Source organism: Rattus rattus, chromosome 4, assembly GCF_011064425.1.
Source record: "Rattus rattus isolate New Zealand chromosome 4, Rrattus_CSIRO_v1, whole genome shotgun sequence".
Lineage (NCBI taxonomy): Eukaryota > Metazoa > Chordata > Mammalia > Rodentia > Muridae > Rattus > Rattus rattus.
This window is the reverse complement of record NC_046157.1, coordinates 174,385,679-174,403,920: the sequence shown is the minus strand read 5'-3', so window position 1 is coordinate 174,403,920 and position 18,242 is coordinate 174,385,679. Positions and strand designations below refer to the sequence as shown.

Sequence of the window (18,242 nt, the reverse complement as noted above, 5' to 3'; positions counted from 1 at the left end):
CTAAGACAGGATCCCAAATAGCTCACAGAGAAAGACGTGGTTTTCCCACTAAAGCAGTAGTAAACTGGCTCGATGTTTCCCTTTCAATGATAAGTATGTTAGCAGACAGTACCTCGAAGGTTTACAGAAGTGGTTTGGTTTTTAACTATCCTAAATTGTGACTAATGAGGTGGTTTTATAGCATGCAAAAATAATTAAAGTTTGCCTTCTCTATAAACTATCCGAAACAATCATTTGGGGATATTCTACAAAAGGGACAATGTGCGGGCAGGGGGAAGTGTGATTCAGTGTGCGTCCGAAGGTCACAGGTCTTCACATTTAAATCAACAGGCTGAAAACCTTCCAAGAATTTTGTTTGGTTTTGGTGGTGTGTGTTTGTATGTTTGTTTTAATCGGGGGTCTAATTGTATAGTTCTTGCTGCCTTTGGTGTTGGATGTGTAGACTAGGCTGGTCTTATCTGACAGCGATCTGCCGGGGATTAAAGGTGTGCAGATCCACGTCTGGTTTAAGAGTATCTTTAAAAGGAGATTTTTATGATTCCAGTTCTGTCTCTGTTTCCTTCTCGAACCTACCCACATTCCTGTCAAGGTTTTGAAGACACCAGTGCTGCTTTAACAATGCCTCTCGTGTCTGTCTTCTAGTTGGAGGTCTCCTTGTGTTTTACCGTTTGGCACATGGTCCCCACTCTAAAGGGGTGGGACCTGGGAAACTGGTGCCAGTAAATGAGATCGACTAACGTCTCAGGCAATAGCCAGCTTTATTCAAAGCATCAGACTACTTATATTCGGAGGGTTAAGAGGAGTCACATAAGTAAAATGTTTAATTACAAGAACAAGTACACGTGGTGGGTAAGCCACACATGGTGGGCAAGCCGTAGATGGCAAAAACACATTTTTCCATAGAGGCATATAAACAAATAACAATAGCTAGCTGTAATGACTTGAAATAAACTGACTCCTTTATGATACACCTAGAAGGGGCACAAAAATATGATTCAAGAACAATTCCGTTGCTTTTGAAGAAACTGAGTTTACAAGACTCTTTATCTTGGGTCCTTGGACTTTTCTCACAGACACTCAGAAATCTCACATGATTCTGTTTTTGACCACGTTCTTTTATCTCTCTCTTTTTGATTCTTTTAAAACGTAGACTATCCAGAGGGGTTTTGAATTGAGATGTTGTATATGAATCATTGCCATTTGATGCAGGGGTATCCTGTGAGTAAGCAGAGTGTAACATAATGAGTAACAGACGAGTGAAGGCATTGTGTGTAATACTCTGCTGCCAAGGACAGGGGTCCAGTACTATTGATTACTTACTATATTGATTGCAAAAGATCTAGGAGAATACCTTTCAAAGAGACCCATGTGATTGATTAAGGCCATATTTGCCCTTTAAGAGGAATATAAAAGTTATAATGTCCTATACAGATAGAAAGTGATTAAAATCCCAAGTGAAAAGTGAATACGTTCCCTTCTTTAGATGAATAAATGAGTCTACTACAGTCCCAAGGTCCCATCAGGAACACAGAGTCACTAGTGAAATACCAGGAGCTGGATCCATCCAATCTCAGTGTTGAAATAGAGGAGGGTGAGGAACATGAGACCAGTACTACACATGCTCAGATGCATTCACTGCAGATGTACGGGTCAGAGCAGCCTCATCAGACGACGATTCTCGGGTGACACAGGGCTCTGTGTATGTCGTAGAATAATCTCTTCCTTGATGTGTAGGGCCTTAACTTGGCTCCAGGGGGGCAAACTTGACTTCTGATGATGTAGTCAATGCTCTGCTTTTGCCCTTAGGTAGATGTAGATTGACTGTCTTTCTGGTGACTTCCACAGTCATCCTTACCCTCCACAGTCATCCTTGATAGGCTGGGGCCAAAGAAAGCTTTGCAAAGAGGGCCAAAGAGGAATCCATGGTGTTTAAGTGCATACATCTGCAATGACAGGTGCAGACCCCTTCCCATTGTTTTTATGTCTGGAGAAGTAAATACAGAGTTTGTTAATTCATCAGCTTGGTTATTAACCTCTGCAGTAAAACCAGGAACATAGATTGCTGCTAATAGCCTACAACATTTCAGCAGAACCCGAAACAGTGTTCAAGGGTTTATGAATTAACTGCAGTAGGTGAATCAAAGTACATGTTGGGCAGAGGAAAGAGTATCTGGATCATGAATTCCACCTATGTCATTACATTAGCCATCCATAAAGACCTGTCTCAGAATATCAGGTGGTCGGATAGTTTTTATAATTACAAATTTAGTTCATAGAAGAAAATGCCAAAGCTTAGCAGCTGGATAATAATTTCCTAGCTTTCCATATTAATCTACAAATGAAGTTTGAAAGTTCATAGTTATGTAATGCTCTGTATTCAAAGCAGCAGACTATTTTTATACTCTGAGGGCTAGGAGGAGTCACATGTGTAAAGTATACAGTCACAGACTAAGGTACAGCAGGAGCGTGAGTGCGGCCACACAAACACGGTTTCCATAGAAGTCTATGAAACAAATAACAGTAGCCAGTTGTAATAATCTGAAGTAAGCTATTGTTTGCTACATCTGATAGGGACACAAATGCACAGTCCAAGAACACTTCTGTCTTTTGAAGAAACTGAGGTCACAAGACTCTTGTCTTGGTTTCTTGGAGTTTTCTCATAGCACTCAAAAAATCTCACATACCTCCATTCCTTTCCTTCCCATTAGTGTATTTATTCACTTGACATCCTGGTCACAGCCCTCCCCCAGTCTCACCCTCACACATTCCTCCCCCTTCACTGCTCTCTCCTATTCTCAGAGAAGGGGAGGCTCCACTTGGTTACTACCCTGCCCTAGAACATCAGGTCGCAGTCGGACAGTCTCTCCCAGTGAAGCCCTACTAGTCAGTCCCACTAGGGGAAGGGGAATCCAATGGCAGGCAAGAGTCAGAGACAGCATTCACTCCAATTGTTAGGGATGCACATGACATGAAGACCAAGCTGCACATACTACAAATGTGTAGAGAGCTAGGTCCAGTCCATTCATGCTCTTTGGCTGGTGGTTCAGTCTCTGAGCCCCTATGGGCCCAGGTTAGTTGACTCTAGGTCTTGTGGTAGTGTCCTTGACCCCTCTGGCTCATTTAATTCTACTCCTGACTCTTCCACAAGACCCCAGGAGCTCCACCTGATGTTTGGCTGTGAGTCTGGATCGACTTCCCTCTGCTGCTGGATGAAGCCTCTCAGGAGACATGCTAGGCTCCTGTCTGCAAGCATAGCAGACAGAATCAGTAATAGCGTCAGGGGTCGGTTGTCTCCTATGGGATGGCTCTCAAGTTGGGCAGTCATTGGTTGGCCGTTCCCTCAGTCTCTGCTCCATCTTTGTCCCTGCACATCTTGTAGGCAGGACAGTTTGTGGGTTGAAGGTTTTGTGGTTGTACTGATGTCCATTCTTGAACCGTATTCTGAAAAGCACATTGAAATTCCATAGTTCTCAGAACCTCTGTTCTTCACTGGCCTCTCCTGTGGGTTTGTCTTCACATTTCAGACTTTGTCCTCTTAGTGCTGTAAAAATCTCAGAATTACACTAATTGCTCAGAATTCTCCAGGTAAGTCCAGTTTTGGATTTTACACATTTTAATGTTTAGTAGTTCTCTTATGCTTAACACATTCAAAACTAAACTCATGGTGTTTTGTCCAGATTTGCAGCTACTTTCTTTGTCACGTACTGGCGAACACTAGCTGCCCAGGCTTCAAAATGAACCCTGTGCCTTCTTTTCTATCTTGTCAGTTAGTAATGTTGCCTCTAGTTCAGTTTGTCAGAACTCTTTCTCACTGAACGTTTTTACCCTAGTCTAACGTACTCTGATCTTATGCTGTTATTTTTGTTAACCTTGCACCCAGGCTTCCCGACAGTGGCATTTTGACAAAGTTCCAGGTTAAAACAGAACTCAGATGAAGTCTCGTTGCTCAGGACTATTCTCTGGCTTTCAATCTCAGTATAGAAGTCCACATTTCTCCCATTAGCCTATGGGAGACTCTATGGGGAGTCTCATTATATACTCTTTTATTATACCTAGAATGTGCTTTCCCAGTGTTTCCTCCTCTTTTCTGATGTTTGTGTCACTGATTCCCTCTAGTAACTCTTTGCTCTTGTGATGGTTTGTATATGCTTGTCCTGGGGAGTGCAATTATTAGGAGGTGTGGCCTTGTTGGAGTAGGTGTGTCACTGTGTATGGGTTTAAGAGCCTCACCCTAGCTGCCTGGAAGTCAGTATTCTGCTAGCAGCAGCCTTCAGATGAAGAAGTAGAACTCCAGCTCTTCATGTACCATTCCTGCCTGGGTTCTGCCTTGATCCCACCTTGATAATGATGGACTGAACCTCTGAACTAGTAAGCCAGCCCCAATTAAATGTTGTCCTCTATAAGACTTGCCTTGGTCATGGTGTCTGTTCACAGCAGTAAAACCCTAACTAGGCAGTTCTCTTCTTTACTCTAGGATAAAGCAATATAGTATGTATTTATTCCTTATTTTATTTGGCACTATAGTCTTTGGTCAGCAGATAAATCCAGTGATTTTATAATTCTTATATTCTCAGCTCTGAAAATAGTGCTTGGAACATGTTTGGATATAGTCTGTCCTAAGAAAGAAAACTTTGATTTAAGTATTTGTGATGTGAACCTAACGCTGTGGTCTTTGATGTTAGGTTATGTCAGACTTTCTTATGAAAGCAGGGTTAATGAGAACCTGTGCTTTTTGACAGCATGGTAAAATTATGATTTCTATATATGCCTTTGGTTTGATCCAGATGCATTAGAAGATGGCATGTTGCACGGTATGTGATTTTTATAAATGAATGTAGATATGTGATCTCTGCAGTGGTCAGGCATAATAACCTATGTGTAGAGTGCTTATCTAATAATTTTGTGTGATAGAAAGTTGGTGGTAGTTTTGGTGCTTAAATATTAAAAGTGTTTAAATAAGAAAAAATATGCTAAACTTAAAAAAGCTCGTTGAATGATAAGTTGTAGTACTGGTTTAGACTAGGTAATGGCATTAAATTATCTGATCACAATGGGTATGTACATCATTATTTGTATAATTACATATTTCAGTTTTCTATTAAACATGTATTTTTATGCTTAAAAAGAATTTTGCTAATTTGAAGTTACATGAATTTATGGAAAAGCCAAAATAGCATTGTGGACACTAATATAGTTAGGTCACTCTCTTATTCTATCTTGGTTGCTGTGATAAAACAATGACGAAAAGCAGCTTGGTGAGGGAAAGGGTTTATTTGGAGTGCAGGTTATGGTCCGTCATTGAAGGAAAACAAGGTGGGAACTCCAGACAGGAGCTGGATTGGAGACCACGACAGAATGCTACGTACTGGCCTGCTCTCCACTGCTGTCTCAGTTAGCAGTCGGGGACCACCTGCTCAGCGGAGGCATCGCCAAAGTAGGCTGTGCTCTCCTCAGTCAGTAATCAGGTGTGCCCACAGCCAGTGCATTGTGGGGCATTCCTTAACTGCCACTTCTCTTTGTCACATATGTCTAGGTTCGTGTCTAGTTAACACAAAAACTAACTGGCATATCCTGTTGCCCATTTGGTTGTCAATAATGTATTTGATTACTTACTTAGAAGTTCTGTAAGTACGATTGTTTGGGCTGTTGTTGCTTTGTCAAGTCAAGTTACATTTCAAAGTGAATAAAAGGTCAGTATCTTCAGTAATACCAGTTTTGCCATTATTGATTTATTCTTTTATTACTAATACTTTGTTTAATGCATTGGTTCTTTATAGGAATCATTTGCAGCTTGTTCACTGTGTAAGGAAAAACCAAATTACATCCATAATTCTATTGAACTGGAAGCATAGACGCTGCCACATATGTCACAGTATACAGAAAAAGAACCATCAGGTAAGGAAGACAGACGGTCATGCTTCCGTGTTAAGTTCTTTTTTTATTTCTGGGACACTGTAAACATGTGAAGCCAGGCAAAGTGGGTCATAGTTTTGATCTCAGCACAGGGAGGCAGAGGTAGGCAGATCTTTCTGAGTTCAAGGCCAGCCTGGTCTATTTGAGAGCTCTACGACAGCCAAAGGTTCATAGACAGAACTTGTTTCCGAAAATCAAACCAAATAATAGAACAGCCCCTCATTTCTATCCTACGTTCCATTTTGGAGGCTGTTCTTTTTATGATAGTAAAAGATGTTGATTCTTTTATTACTGAGACAAGTGATTAAATACTTTTTCTTTTTTCCTTTTTTGTAACAATTCATAATTAGTAATTGACTAAGCAGGTATAATGTATGTGTATAGTATTATACTCTTTAGTAAAATATGAATTAATATTGAAGTTGTTTAAATGCCGGTGTCTAGTCTTAGCTCAGTGTCTACCATCCATTTGTAATTTTGAAGATGGGGTAGCATGTGTTTGACTTCTGTGATTGTTTCCTTTTAGTGAATTTTTTCTTGCCCTGGGCTTTAGTACACAACTGTTTAGTTGTTTCTTGTCATCCACACACCATTGAAACAAAAGCCTGTTCAGTGGCCTGTAGGTTAGAGAGTAATAGCATGTCTGTTGAAGCACTTCCCCTCAACTTGTTGCCATAGTAAAGGTCATTGCTGGCCTCTTAATTTAATTATATTTTCAGTAATGGATCAAGACTCCAGCAAGGCTGCGTGGCCTAAACCAGCAGGAGGATACCAGACTATTACAGGCAGGAGATACGGAAGGAGACATGCGTATGTCAGTTTTAAGCCATGTATGACCAGGCATGAACGAAGCTTGGGTCGGGCTGGTGATGACTATGAAGTACTGGAACTGGATGATGTTGCCAAGGAAAACACCGCAGGTATGTAACATGTCGTCACCTAACGGTTAATTATGGTGAGGATTTGTATGGTTTTCACTATAAATACAGTACATTTTCTATTTTGAAATTTTTATTGAATTTAATAGCAGTAACAGATAAATTAAATACAGAAGAAGCTTCAGTAAGACCAGTCACTAAAATAAAACGAGCTGTCGTGGTGGTAACTACGTGGAGACATTGACAGTAACTCCTCTCCCAAGCCTTTTTTTTCCTTTTTTTTTTTTTTTTTTTTTTTTTTATCTCATTTGTATTTATCTTTATAGCAGAATGTAACTGGACATTATTTTTCCACTCACAAGCCTTGCTCAATTACAAGACCTAGGGAACGTTAGGGTTTTGTTCTGAATATTTATTGAGAATTTTTTTTTTTAAAAATCCATTTATTTATGAAAACTGGGCCATGCCAAGTCTTTTTTATGTGAACTGAGAATGTTTTTCCTGCAAACTATAAGTAACTTTTCGTTTGCCTTCCTGTAAATAACTTAGCTAGCTTATTTGTTCATTATTTTATAAAATATAAATAAACATCAAGGTGTCTGGTAATAGACCTTAATTTTTCAATAGTTTGAAATGTTATATACAGATATTCTGTACAGTGGTTACATAGTTATGTATATTTTATATAAAGTCATCTGGTTTCAGTTTTTTAGTTCTAAGCAAACTAGATATTATAGAATATTTTCATTGTCATTTTTATGTCAGAATTTAATTGCTAGCTAAGTCATTCAATTTTCTGTTATAAGATTAAATTTCAATTATTTCTATGGTTTATTCATTTTATTACAGCAAATCTCAATATCTTTGTGAAATTAATGATAAAGATAGTCAAGTTTAAAGTAGTTACAGATTTGATTTTCTTTTTTTTTTTTTTGGTTCTTTTTTTCGGAGCTGGGGACCGCAGATTTGATTTTCTTGAGGGATCAGGATTATGACAAAGTATGACTAATTGAATCAGTATATTTTTCAGTTGTATCTCTAATACCTAAATTATAAATGTATTATAATAATACATTTTGGGCATAGAATATGAATGTCTAGAAACTAGAATGTAGGTTTAATTAACATCAAAGTATGATCAGAATCTCATTTCTTACAGTTCTGTTACCTGGTATTTAAGTATATGTCATGTTTCCTGTTTTGTTTTTTAATTTTCTAATTAAAAGAGAGATGAGGAGAAAGTTGGAGGCAGGCTATTCCCTCGCTGCTTCTGTTTCCCATTGTATAGACAGCTTCTTTTTTTGCATTGAAAAGATTTTTGATATTGACACTTAAGTTAAAAAAAAATCTCCAACAGAAACACAAGGGAGAGGGTAGTGAGAGGCTCTTGGGGTCAGAGCCTAGAGCATAGTCTAACCAGGCTGACTGCAGTCACGGTAAGGAGATAGAATCACTTGGTGTGTTGTCAAATAGGTAATTACGCACTTTCCATGGGACAGATATTTTATACATTTTTATCTAAATCAATCTCTCCAAAATGCTTTCGTGTGTCCTTTTTTTTGAAGGTTCCAGTTCATTGGATCAAGTCCATCCTTCTTTACCCAGTGAACCTACAGTTGAAAAAAGTGAAACAGAAATTCCTACTTGTGGTCCAGCACTGAATCAAAGCACGGAGAGCAACCCATCCGTTGCCACAGTGTGTCCTAGTGAGGAAGTCAGGGAGACCTTAGACAGCAGTACGAATCTTCAGAATCACGCTGAGAGAGAGTGTACGCCAGCAGTTTGTAATGCCTCAAGTGTCCAGAATGGAATCGTGTTGGTTCATACTGACTCTTATGATCCAGACAGCAAGCATGATGAGAATGACTCTCTTCAACTTTGTGCCCAAGCTGTGGAAGGTGGTAGACGTCAGAAGGTTTTAGGCAATGCAGTCTTTGAGCTGGAAAATGGAGAGGTAGAGAGATATGCTGATCTGTGTCCCTCAGTTCCCTCTCTCAGAGGTGAAATAAGGGAGGAGTCTGAAGAGCTAGGTTCAGCACTCTTAGAGAAAAATTCTGCTGGCGATGCGGAGGTTGTCCATCAGGATGGGCAGGAATTTCAGAGGTCTTCTGAAGACGGCATTGTTAGAAAGAGGCGACAAGATGATACTGATCAGGGAAGACAGACAGAAAATTCAACTGAAGATGCAGACTGTGTTCCAGGCCATGTTGAACAAAATACTAGTGAGAGAGCCAACCACCATGGAAGTTCTCCTGAACAGGTAGTGAGGCCCAAAGTTAGAAAGGTGATCAGTTCAAGCCAGGTGGACCAAGAGAGTGGTTTTAATAGGCACGAGGCTAAGCAAAGAAGTGTTCAGAGGTGGAGAGAGGCTCTGGAAGTTGAGGAATGCAGTTCAGATGACCCTATAATCAAGTGTGACGATTATGATGGAGACCATGACTGCATGTTCCTAACTCCATCCTACTCAAGAGTTACGCCAAGGGAAGCAGAACGTCACCGTGCGACAGCGGAAAATGGAGCCACAGCTTCAGGAAGGCAAGAGGCTCGGGAAAATGCCTTTTGGAATGCCTGTGGAGAGTATTACCAGCTCTTTGACAAAGACGAAGACAGGTAAGCTCCACAGAGCGTTTGGTTGACTTGTGGACTGAGCCAAGGTTTTATTTTTATTTTAATATTGTATATTCATTATATAAAGTAATGGGTTTAATTATAACATTCTCATACATGTATCTTGCACTTTGATCACTACGTTTTACTGGTCCTTTCCCATCTTGCTGCTCACCTCTCTTCTCACGTAGTTCCCCTTCCACTTCTGTATCTTATATTTTAAAGCTAGATTCTGCAGCAGAGCGAGCATGCAGTAGTCATCTTTGCAAGTTTGACTAGTCTTGCTTTACACCATAATCCCCAGTTCCATCCAGTTTTCTAGAATGGCATGCATTGGTTCTTTTATGAGTGAGCAAAACCATACTGTATGTTCACATCTGTTCATGTGCTGGTGGACATCCGGGCTAACTCTTCAACCCGACCACTGTGATTGTGTTGAGACAGAGCCAATGAGATGGCGCTCTGTGGGGAGTGCTGCTTAATGGCGAGCTGAGCCTGACAGCCTGAGTTCAGTTCTTGGGTTTCATTGGGTGGAAGGAGAGAATTGATCCCCACAGTTGGTCTCTAACCTCTATACACGCACTGTGGCACTTACATCTACATACCTATCCGTGCATACATGCACATATAAATGGAAGTTTAAAATTTAAATGAAATAGTGCTGAAGTAAACATGACTGTGCAGGTTGTCTGAGATAGGCTGGCTTGGGTGCCTTTGTGATAGAACTTGATTATATGGTAGTTGTTTCCAGTGTGTTAAGTAAGGAAATCTCCCGTACAGTTTCTCCACAGTGCATACGCGAATTCACATCACTATTGGCATATGAAAGGACCCTCCTCTCGTGCACGCTCCCCAGCCTCAGTTGGTTGTTCGCTTGCTTACAGCCACTCTGAATGGATGAAGGAGACTTGCAGTGAAGTTTTAATTTGTGTTTCCCCAGTACTAAGGATGCAGACCTTTGGCCATGTGCACTTCTGAAAGCTGGCTGTTCAATTCATTTGGCCATTTACTGTATTGAAATCATTGCTTGTGTATGCTTGGTTTTTTGCACTCACCCCCTGTTGGATGTGTACCTAGTAAATTTCTCCCCATTTCATAGACACTTTCCTGGGTTAATTGCTTTGCCGTGCAGAAGGTTTCTAATTTCATGCCGTCCTACTCATCAGCTCTTGGTGATGTTTCCTGAGCTACTGGAAACCTTTTCAGAAAGTCCTTGCCTCTTCCTGCGTCTTAAATGGTTTACACCTGTGTGGGGAAGGCTGGGAGGAGGAGCCCGCCCTGGTCGCTCTGCAGTGGATGTCAGTGTCTCCAGCACTGTTGTTAAGGAGGCTGCCTGTTCTCCAGGGTGTGCTTCTGGCGGGCGTCTTTGTCCAAATCAGGTGGCCACAGCTGATGGGTTTGTTTCTGGGTCATCTGTTCTATTTCATTGGTCTCTGTGCCGGTTAAAAAAGTACTTTATTGCTAATATGTTTGATGGACTATCATATTTGATCAAGAAATGAGACATCTTGATGATGAGATATTCTGAGTACTAACCATACATAAAACTGCAAATTATTTTAGGCATTGCAATAGTTTACAGACAGTAGACATTTAGATACATAATGGTTATTACAAAGAGTAGAGGCTGATTATTTTAATTAACAACATTTCAGTGAATACAATACAAAGTATAAATTTATCGTACCTTTTTAATTTCTTAAAACCACTTTGTGTTTAGAGAGTGATTAAGATCACTGTTGATTGACAATACTGCATTAACTTTTAGTAGTTAATGTCACCTATTTCTCTTTATTTTGGATTCTTATTCTCTCTTCCTATCACTAAGTTTACTTCTTATTTATTTAAAAATTCATTTCTGAGTATAAGCCTATAGTCCCCTCATTCTTGTGGCTGAAGTAGGAAGATCATGAACTCAAAGCTAGCCTGACCTGCATAGGGAGACCATATCTCAAAACAAAAGTCCTCATTAAGTTTGATATGGTAGGTACTGTTTTTTCCTCCATTCATAGATGATGAAATGGGTATAGAAGGGTTACCTAGTATAACGTCAGCTGTGTAAGTGTACCTGGGCCTGATTCCCTGAACTCCAGGAGGATGTATTCTCTATCACTGTGCTATGTTACTCTCAAGACTTTCTATCCTTTTCAAACATACATTTCTTCAATTTTCCCCAAACTATAAAGCAGCACAAGTTGGTGGAGTGGGGAATAGAGAGTTATATTTTGTGCAGCTGCTCAATGTTAATGGCCAGAGTACAGATTTTTATGTATCTTTGTAAGCTATTTGTAAGCCTGACAGTGCTCTGTTATATACATATTTTATGAGCTGTTAAAAAAACTTTTAACTAGAAATGGATAAAGAGAATTTTCTAATTTGAATATGAAAATATTTTATACCATAGAAGAATAAATACTTGATTGTCCTTGGAAAGTGTATTTGTCTAGGGGAATTTTAAATGGTTATAGAATGTGTTCTTAGTGTGTTTAGAAGTGGTGTCAATATTAGGAATAGAGTTTTGTAAATACAGTGGACATTAGGAGAAACATTTAGCTTTAATAAAAGCTTTTCTTTGAGCCCTGCTGTAGTGTCTTGGTTGGCAGAAGTTGTTGCTGGGTGTGCCTGAGTGATAGAAGTAAGAGAAGGAAATACTAGAATAGGTCTATGGTGGTAAGAATCACAGAAGCTGGGCGTGGAGACGCACACCCGTGATCTTAGCACTTTGGAGGGAGGGAGATGAGGAGTTCATGGTTTTCTTTGGATATGGAGTAAGGTCAGGGCACTGGTCTCATGAGATCTTGTCTTAAACAAATTTCAGAGTAATTTCTGAAGAATAATGACTCTACCTTCGGCTCCATTTGTAGTTTGTAAAACCTTAATGTTGTAAAAATATAAATTTAAAATTTTCAGGCAGTCTTCCTCTATCAAATCTGATCAGTATGACTCTGTGAGGTTTCCAGAGCCTAATCACACTTTTTAAAAACACAAAGACAAAATCTTTCTCCCAAAATACTGTGTTTCTTAGTCTGAAACCAGAAAAGCTTGTATTTTGCACTCTCTCCCAGAGTAATAATATAACCATAAAACTCAAAGTCACACCCATCATGAAGACTAAACAATTTTTTAAAAAGGAAGTAAGCTAAACAATGAGCCTGATAGGCTTTTGTACTCTGTGATATCAGGACATTAACCCAAAATTCCCATGGAGCCCACGTTAAGAGAATCCGAGCTTCATGTTGTGGTAAATATCAAAAGTAACAACAAACCCTCGCTAGCCAGCATCAATGAGCCATATGGCCTTTAGCAGGGTAATTCATAAAACAAACCAAATACCTTCTACAATTCCAATATCAATAAGCAACACATCAACCAGGACTTTAGCCCAAAATATATCCATCTGTTAAGCTCTCTACCCGAAGCCACAGATTTTTCTTTAACCTTAATAACTTTTAAAATATATGTCTGCATTCACTCTGCCTGATGTTAACAGACATTCATCACAACTCTCTACTTGGAGGTAGTGACTAATTTTTCCCTATCTAAGTTCTGAACCATGGATGAAAATCCCCACCTGATTCAGGTAATCTCTTTACTCTCTTCTTTCTAAAAACAAACTCAACACCTTTTAATAATACCTGTAATTAAGAAGTAGCTTGTCTAACTAGGATTTCAACCCAAAATTCCTGTGGAGCCCACATTAAAAAGAATATGAGTATCCTGAAAGATTTTCTAAACAACTTTCTTTAAAAAGCAGCTTTTAATCTCTAACTCTCTGAGCTGCCATTACTTCTCACACAGTAGGGGACCTACAGCCTGCCAGTCCAGACTGCTTCCCCTTTTCTTTGTTTGAATTCCCACCCTAGAGATATCACATGACTTAACATGGCGCCGGCCTCCTCTTAGAAAATAAAAACTTTCTCTCAACTCTTAGGATTACTAGTGGATTCTTGCCCATCACATTGGTTCGCCATCTGTTGTTGTAAAAATATAAAACATAAAAAAAGTATTGTGGTCTTTTACCTTGCTAGGTCCGGCACCGCGGTGCCCCAAGATATCTGCTAGAAACACATCCCAACTCCGCGGCAGCCCAGTGTCTCCTTCCCTACACTCCACAAACTGTCACATAAAAGAACACACAGCACAATAATCTTAGATCCAATTGATAAGATATAATTGCCCACTTAAACATACAAAGCCCAGTACCAACCATCCCTTAGGAACATTGATAACAACCCTGTAAATACACAGAGTGAGATCTTTATGTCAGCCTCCATTGTCCTGCCCCTCACCTATACTTTACAAATTCAATGGAGAGAAGTTTCTGGTGCAGTCACCTGATTCCTGAGTAGTGACTAGGCAGCTGTCCTTGGGGCAATGGAATTAGCATCAAAATACAGATAACTCCAGGGCAAACCACAACACCTTAAAATGTATTTTAGGATTGAATTATTGAAATGGTATGACTGAATCTTCTTGCTGATCCTATTTCTTGCTTCTGTTTCTCGCTCATCTTATCTAACTCTGCTAAGTGTTACTAACCTTTTAGTCTGGTACCTGCCTAAAGCCAGAGCAAGTAGCAGTGGACTCTGGTGTGCTTCTGACCCCGCCAGTCTATCTCGTGTTTACTCTGCAGCTCTGATGGTAGTGCACTGGAGGAGGGAGGCAGTGACCACCTTCCTAGAGTGTCTCCAAGAAGGAAGTCTGTAGAACCTTTTTATTTGAGTTTGGAAATTAATGAAAAGAGTTAATCCTCTCCTTTGTATAACTTAACAATGATACACTTGGAGATATTTTGTTATGTTTGTATTATAAATGTAACATTTATCAAGAATACAGCCAAAATCCATTTGGATACTATTAGATATTTTAATTTAGCTACTTAAAAAAAATAGGTGGGCCATCAAGTAAGAGCACTTTTGCTCTTGCAGAGAACCCAGGTTCAGTTCCCGGCACACACATGGTGATTCATAACCATCTGTAACTCCCAATTCTAGGGAATCTGACACCTTGTGACCTCTATAGACACCAGGCATGCCTGTGTACAGATACACACCAGGTAAAAGCTAAATGCACATAAAACAAATGTATCTAAAACCTTTCAGTAGTGATTATACATTCTTTATAAGTAGAAGAAGATTTGATTAATATCTGGTCACTGTCTTCCTTGAAAAAGTGTTAAGTGATGGCTTAACAGTAATAGAATGCTGCGGTCTATCAGGTAAATAGCATTGCTCTGGGCTACTTGACAGAAAGTAAGTGCTACATTATGAGTTAGAACTGCAAGGGGATTTAATAGTGTGTATCATTACCAGACCTACACTCAGACTGAAGAGCTCAGGTTAGCACTGACTCTTGAAATATACCCTGAGAACTGTGGTACCTGAGGACAAGGATGAAGATAAGGACAGAAGGGGGCGGGAGGGAGGAGGGAGACTCCTTCGGTAATACTAGCACTTTTTTTTTTAACCTTGGACCTGATGTGCTGTCCTATTCTTGTCTGAAAGTTAAGCAAAGCAAAGTAAAAAAGACAGTAAGACACAGGGAAACCTCCAGAGACAAACAATGGAGTCCAGCTACACAGGAGGGCAAAGCGGGAGAACTGGAAATGTGGCAGGCTTACCTGAGTTACAGAATGAGTTCACAACTAAAGTTAGCAGACCCTCCTCAACATAGAAAGTAGAAATGGGTTGGAGATTGAACACAGTGGTAGAGGCTCGCTTTGCACGAGTATGGCCCTAGGTTTAATCCCTATAACCACAAATGTAAACTAAAAGCCTGTTTCTTTTGATATTGTTGGGAGAATAAAATGCAGATTATCTTTTTATTTAATTTGATATATTAAAAGGTATCAGACTCTGTTACAGGTGTTCTATAAATATATAATAATGCTGTCTGTTCCCATAGTGACCACCAGCCTTACAAAGAACAAAACAGAATGCACAAATTCATTGTTGAAAGGCCAAAATTACTTTTTCACATTCTATATAAATTGTCTGAGTATCAAACAAAACAAACATTTCTGACGTGGCAGTTGCTACCACAGCCAAAGGAAATAGCAAACATCTACAAGCAGCCAAAACAAAGACCTTAAATCACATGCATAGATATTTTTACAGACTTCCCTATCTTGTTCTCAAAAGTAATTTAGTAATCCCAGCTCTGGGGAGGCTGAGGCAGGCAGACCTCTAAGTTTGAGGACAGCCAGGGCTGCTGTTTGCTGAGAAACACTATGGAAAATTTCAAAAAAAAAAAAACAAAGCAAAAAAAAAAAAAAAAAAAAAAAAAAAAACAAAAAAAACAAATTGCCTAACTTCTTCAATCTTCACGTGGTATATCGTTGGCATGCTTCTTAGATAACATAGTTATATTCAAATCAAACAGTAACTTAATGCCACCCTCTCTATACATGCAGTTAAAAAACAAATGAAGTTTTTAAAAATGTTCTTTAGTGACTGAGAATATCCTTTGGTAATGGTCACTCCCACCTTCTCCCAGATCCATGTCTACCTCCTACCCCACCTTTAGCTCTGTGATACCTCTCTGCTTTTTTATTGTGTACATTTATTATAATAGTCCAATCAAATGCAATACTTTATTTGTAAATCTCAGGTAGAGGTAGCATTAAGTACCATCTAAAAACAACTTCTTGTTCCCTGATGCCTCAAAGTGCTTGGTTTACCTTTTTAGCTTTATACCTGTAAGCACAAGTGGTGTTCAGGGTCAAACCCTAATCTGTAATGGTGATATTTTTTGTTTGGATCTCTTCCCTGAACACAGTTTTTAAAGAATCACTGTAGGGTAGATTTTTTTTTTTAACTAGGAAATATATAGATATAGATATATATAAAATAACTGTTTCAAACTGGAAAAAAAAATCCTTATTTTCTTGCTCATGAGGAAGCAGATGACCTAGTTTGGATAATAGTCCAGGGTATAATTTTTTATCCTTAGTGTAAAAAAAAAAAAGACTAAAGTTGGCTTTCTCAGGAGACTGAGGTCACCAGGATAATTGAGCTGCTAGTGTAGCTTTTCTTTGGCACAGAAAAGAGAAAAATTGTGGTTAGCCAGTAAGCAACCCACTGACATAACTAAAATGATAGAGCCCGTTCTATAAAAGAAGTTAATGTTGCCTATTAAGCTATTCACCTCTTTTCAAAAATTGTATTATATATTTTGTCTCCATTTTTAATCTAAACATCATTGTAGGCTTGAAACATGAATAATGCCTTTTTTTAGTGAGGAAATAAAGCACAGAAAAAGTATCATGGATTCTAAGGATATTATTCTGGATTCAAATCTGTCTGACTTCAAAGCTTGTTCTTAGAAATTTGGTATTATCAATATTACTTTGTGTTTTCACTAAAGAAATTGGCGATTGCAGGTCTGAAAGTTTTAGTCCTAGAAAGTCAATGTGGTTAAGGGCCAGTTAGGAGTTTAGGGTTACAAATTATTAATAAATATTAGTCACAATTAGGTAACATTAATGTCCTGATTAGTAACATTCAAATTGAAGTAGTCCTAGAAATCATGTGTTTCAGTCACTTGTCACAAATATACACATGTTTTTTGGAACATCCTTATAAATGCCTCCTGCTAGCCTTTTCAAGTCAAATAATACCAATACAATCCTACATTCAAAGCTGTATGACTGTAATGAACAGTCTTTAGTATCTACTAAGAGCTGCTAAACATTTAGCTCTCCTGTCTTCTAGGAAACTGCTAGTAAGTTCTTAAGACTGACTTTATATTTATGTAACTAAGAAAATACCTTAGATCAATTAAATTTTGTAATACTGTTTGTTTTAGTAAAACAAGACCAAAATCATTCATGAATTGGGCATCTCCCAGAACTACGGCAGGATGTGAGGCAGAGTCCAGCTTACTAACTACAGCTTAGTTCGCTGGCCTTCACAACTTACAGCTTAGTGACCTGGCAAGAAGGCTGTCTGCAGCCACCAGGGCTTGATGGGGAAAGCCCTGGGTATTGCTTTGGTAATCCATTGTGGGGGGTCACAAATTTTACTTAATGCGTAAGAAAAGTAATGCAATGTTAAAGAAGTAGCTGCAATTCACAGATTTGGACCACGTAAGCCCAGTGCCCAGGCCATGAGGAATTACCCCCTCAAAAGGCAATTTCTGACAGTTATCTTCAAAGAAACGGTCTGGTCTGTCCTGAAGGGTGAGGGGCCAGGTGGTTGTGGGGCCATTTTGAAGGAGAGAGATGCATTGAAGTATGACGCCCAGACGACAGGGATAGTCTGTAAGGGAAGAAGGCGATCATCGCTGACTGCTCTCCAAGTTTCTCCTTCATAAAGAACTACTGAGTACTAATAAGACAGGCCCAGTCTCCTTTAAAGGGTCAGTATATATTTAGAAAATTGTTTCATTTACATCAGGTGAGTAATTCATACTCATTTCAGACATTGTTTCTGAGTCCCAAATTGCATTTATTTTTTTTAATTACTTAATTTATTTACATTCCAAATGTTGCCCTCCTTCCTGGTTCCCTTCCACAAGTTCTTCACCCTGTCTTCCCTCCCCTTTGCTTCTGAGAGGGTGCTCCCCTACCCACCTACCTACTCCCACCTCACCCTACTAGCATCTCCCTTCCCTGGAACATCAAGTTTCTACATGATTGAGTGTATCCTTTCCCACTGAGGCCAGAGAAGTCAGTCCTCTGCTACATATGTATCGAGGGCCACAGACCAGCCCATGTATGTTCTTTGGTTGGTGGCTTAACTCCCTGGGAGCTCTGAGGGGTCTGGGTTAGTTGAGACTTTTGTTCTTCCTATGGGGTTCCAATCCCCTTCAGCTCCTTCAGTCCTTCCCCTAACTCTTCCACAG

The 18,242-nt window shown here is 39.4% G+C and overlaps 1 protein-coding gene across 2 annotated transcripts in view; it reads left to right on the top strand.

Annotated features, from left to right (window-relative positions):
* The window catches only part of Pja2 (praja ring finger ubiquitin ligase 2), a 49,710-nt gene that overhangs the window by 15,505 nt on the left and 15,963 nt on the right, over nucleotides 1-18,242 (top strand). For both annotated transcript variants that reach the window (XM_032901716.1, XM_032901715.1), the window contains exons 2-4: nucleotides 5,778-5,895; nucleotides 6,633-6,833; nucleotides 8,357-9,401. In XM_032901716.1, the coding sequence (XP_032757607.1) occupies nucleotides 5,865-5,895; nucleotides 6,633-6,833; nucleotides 8,357-9,401 (1,277 nt within the window). In that variant the 5' untranslated portion in view covers nucleotides 5,778-5,864. The remainder of the gene's footprint in view (nucleotides 1-5,777; nucleotides 5,896-6,632; nucleotides 6,834-8,356; nucleotides 9,402-18,242) is intronic.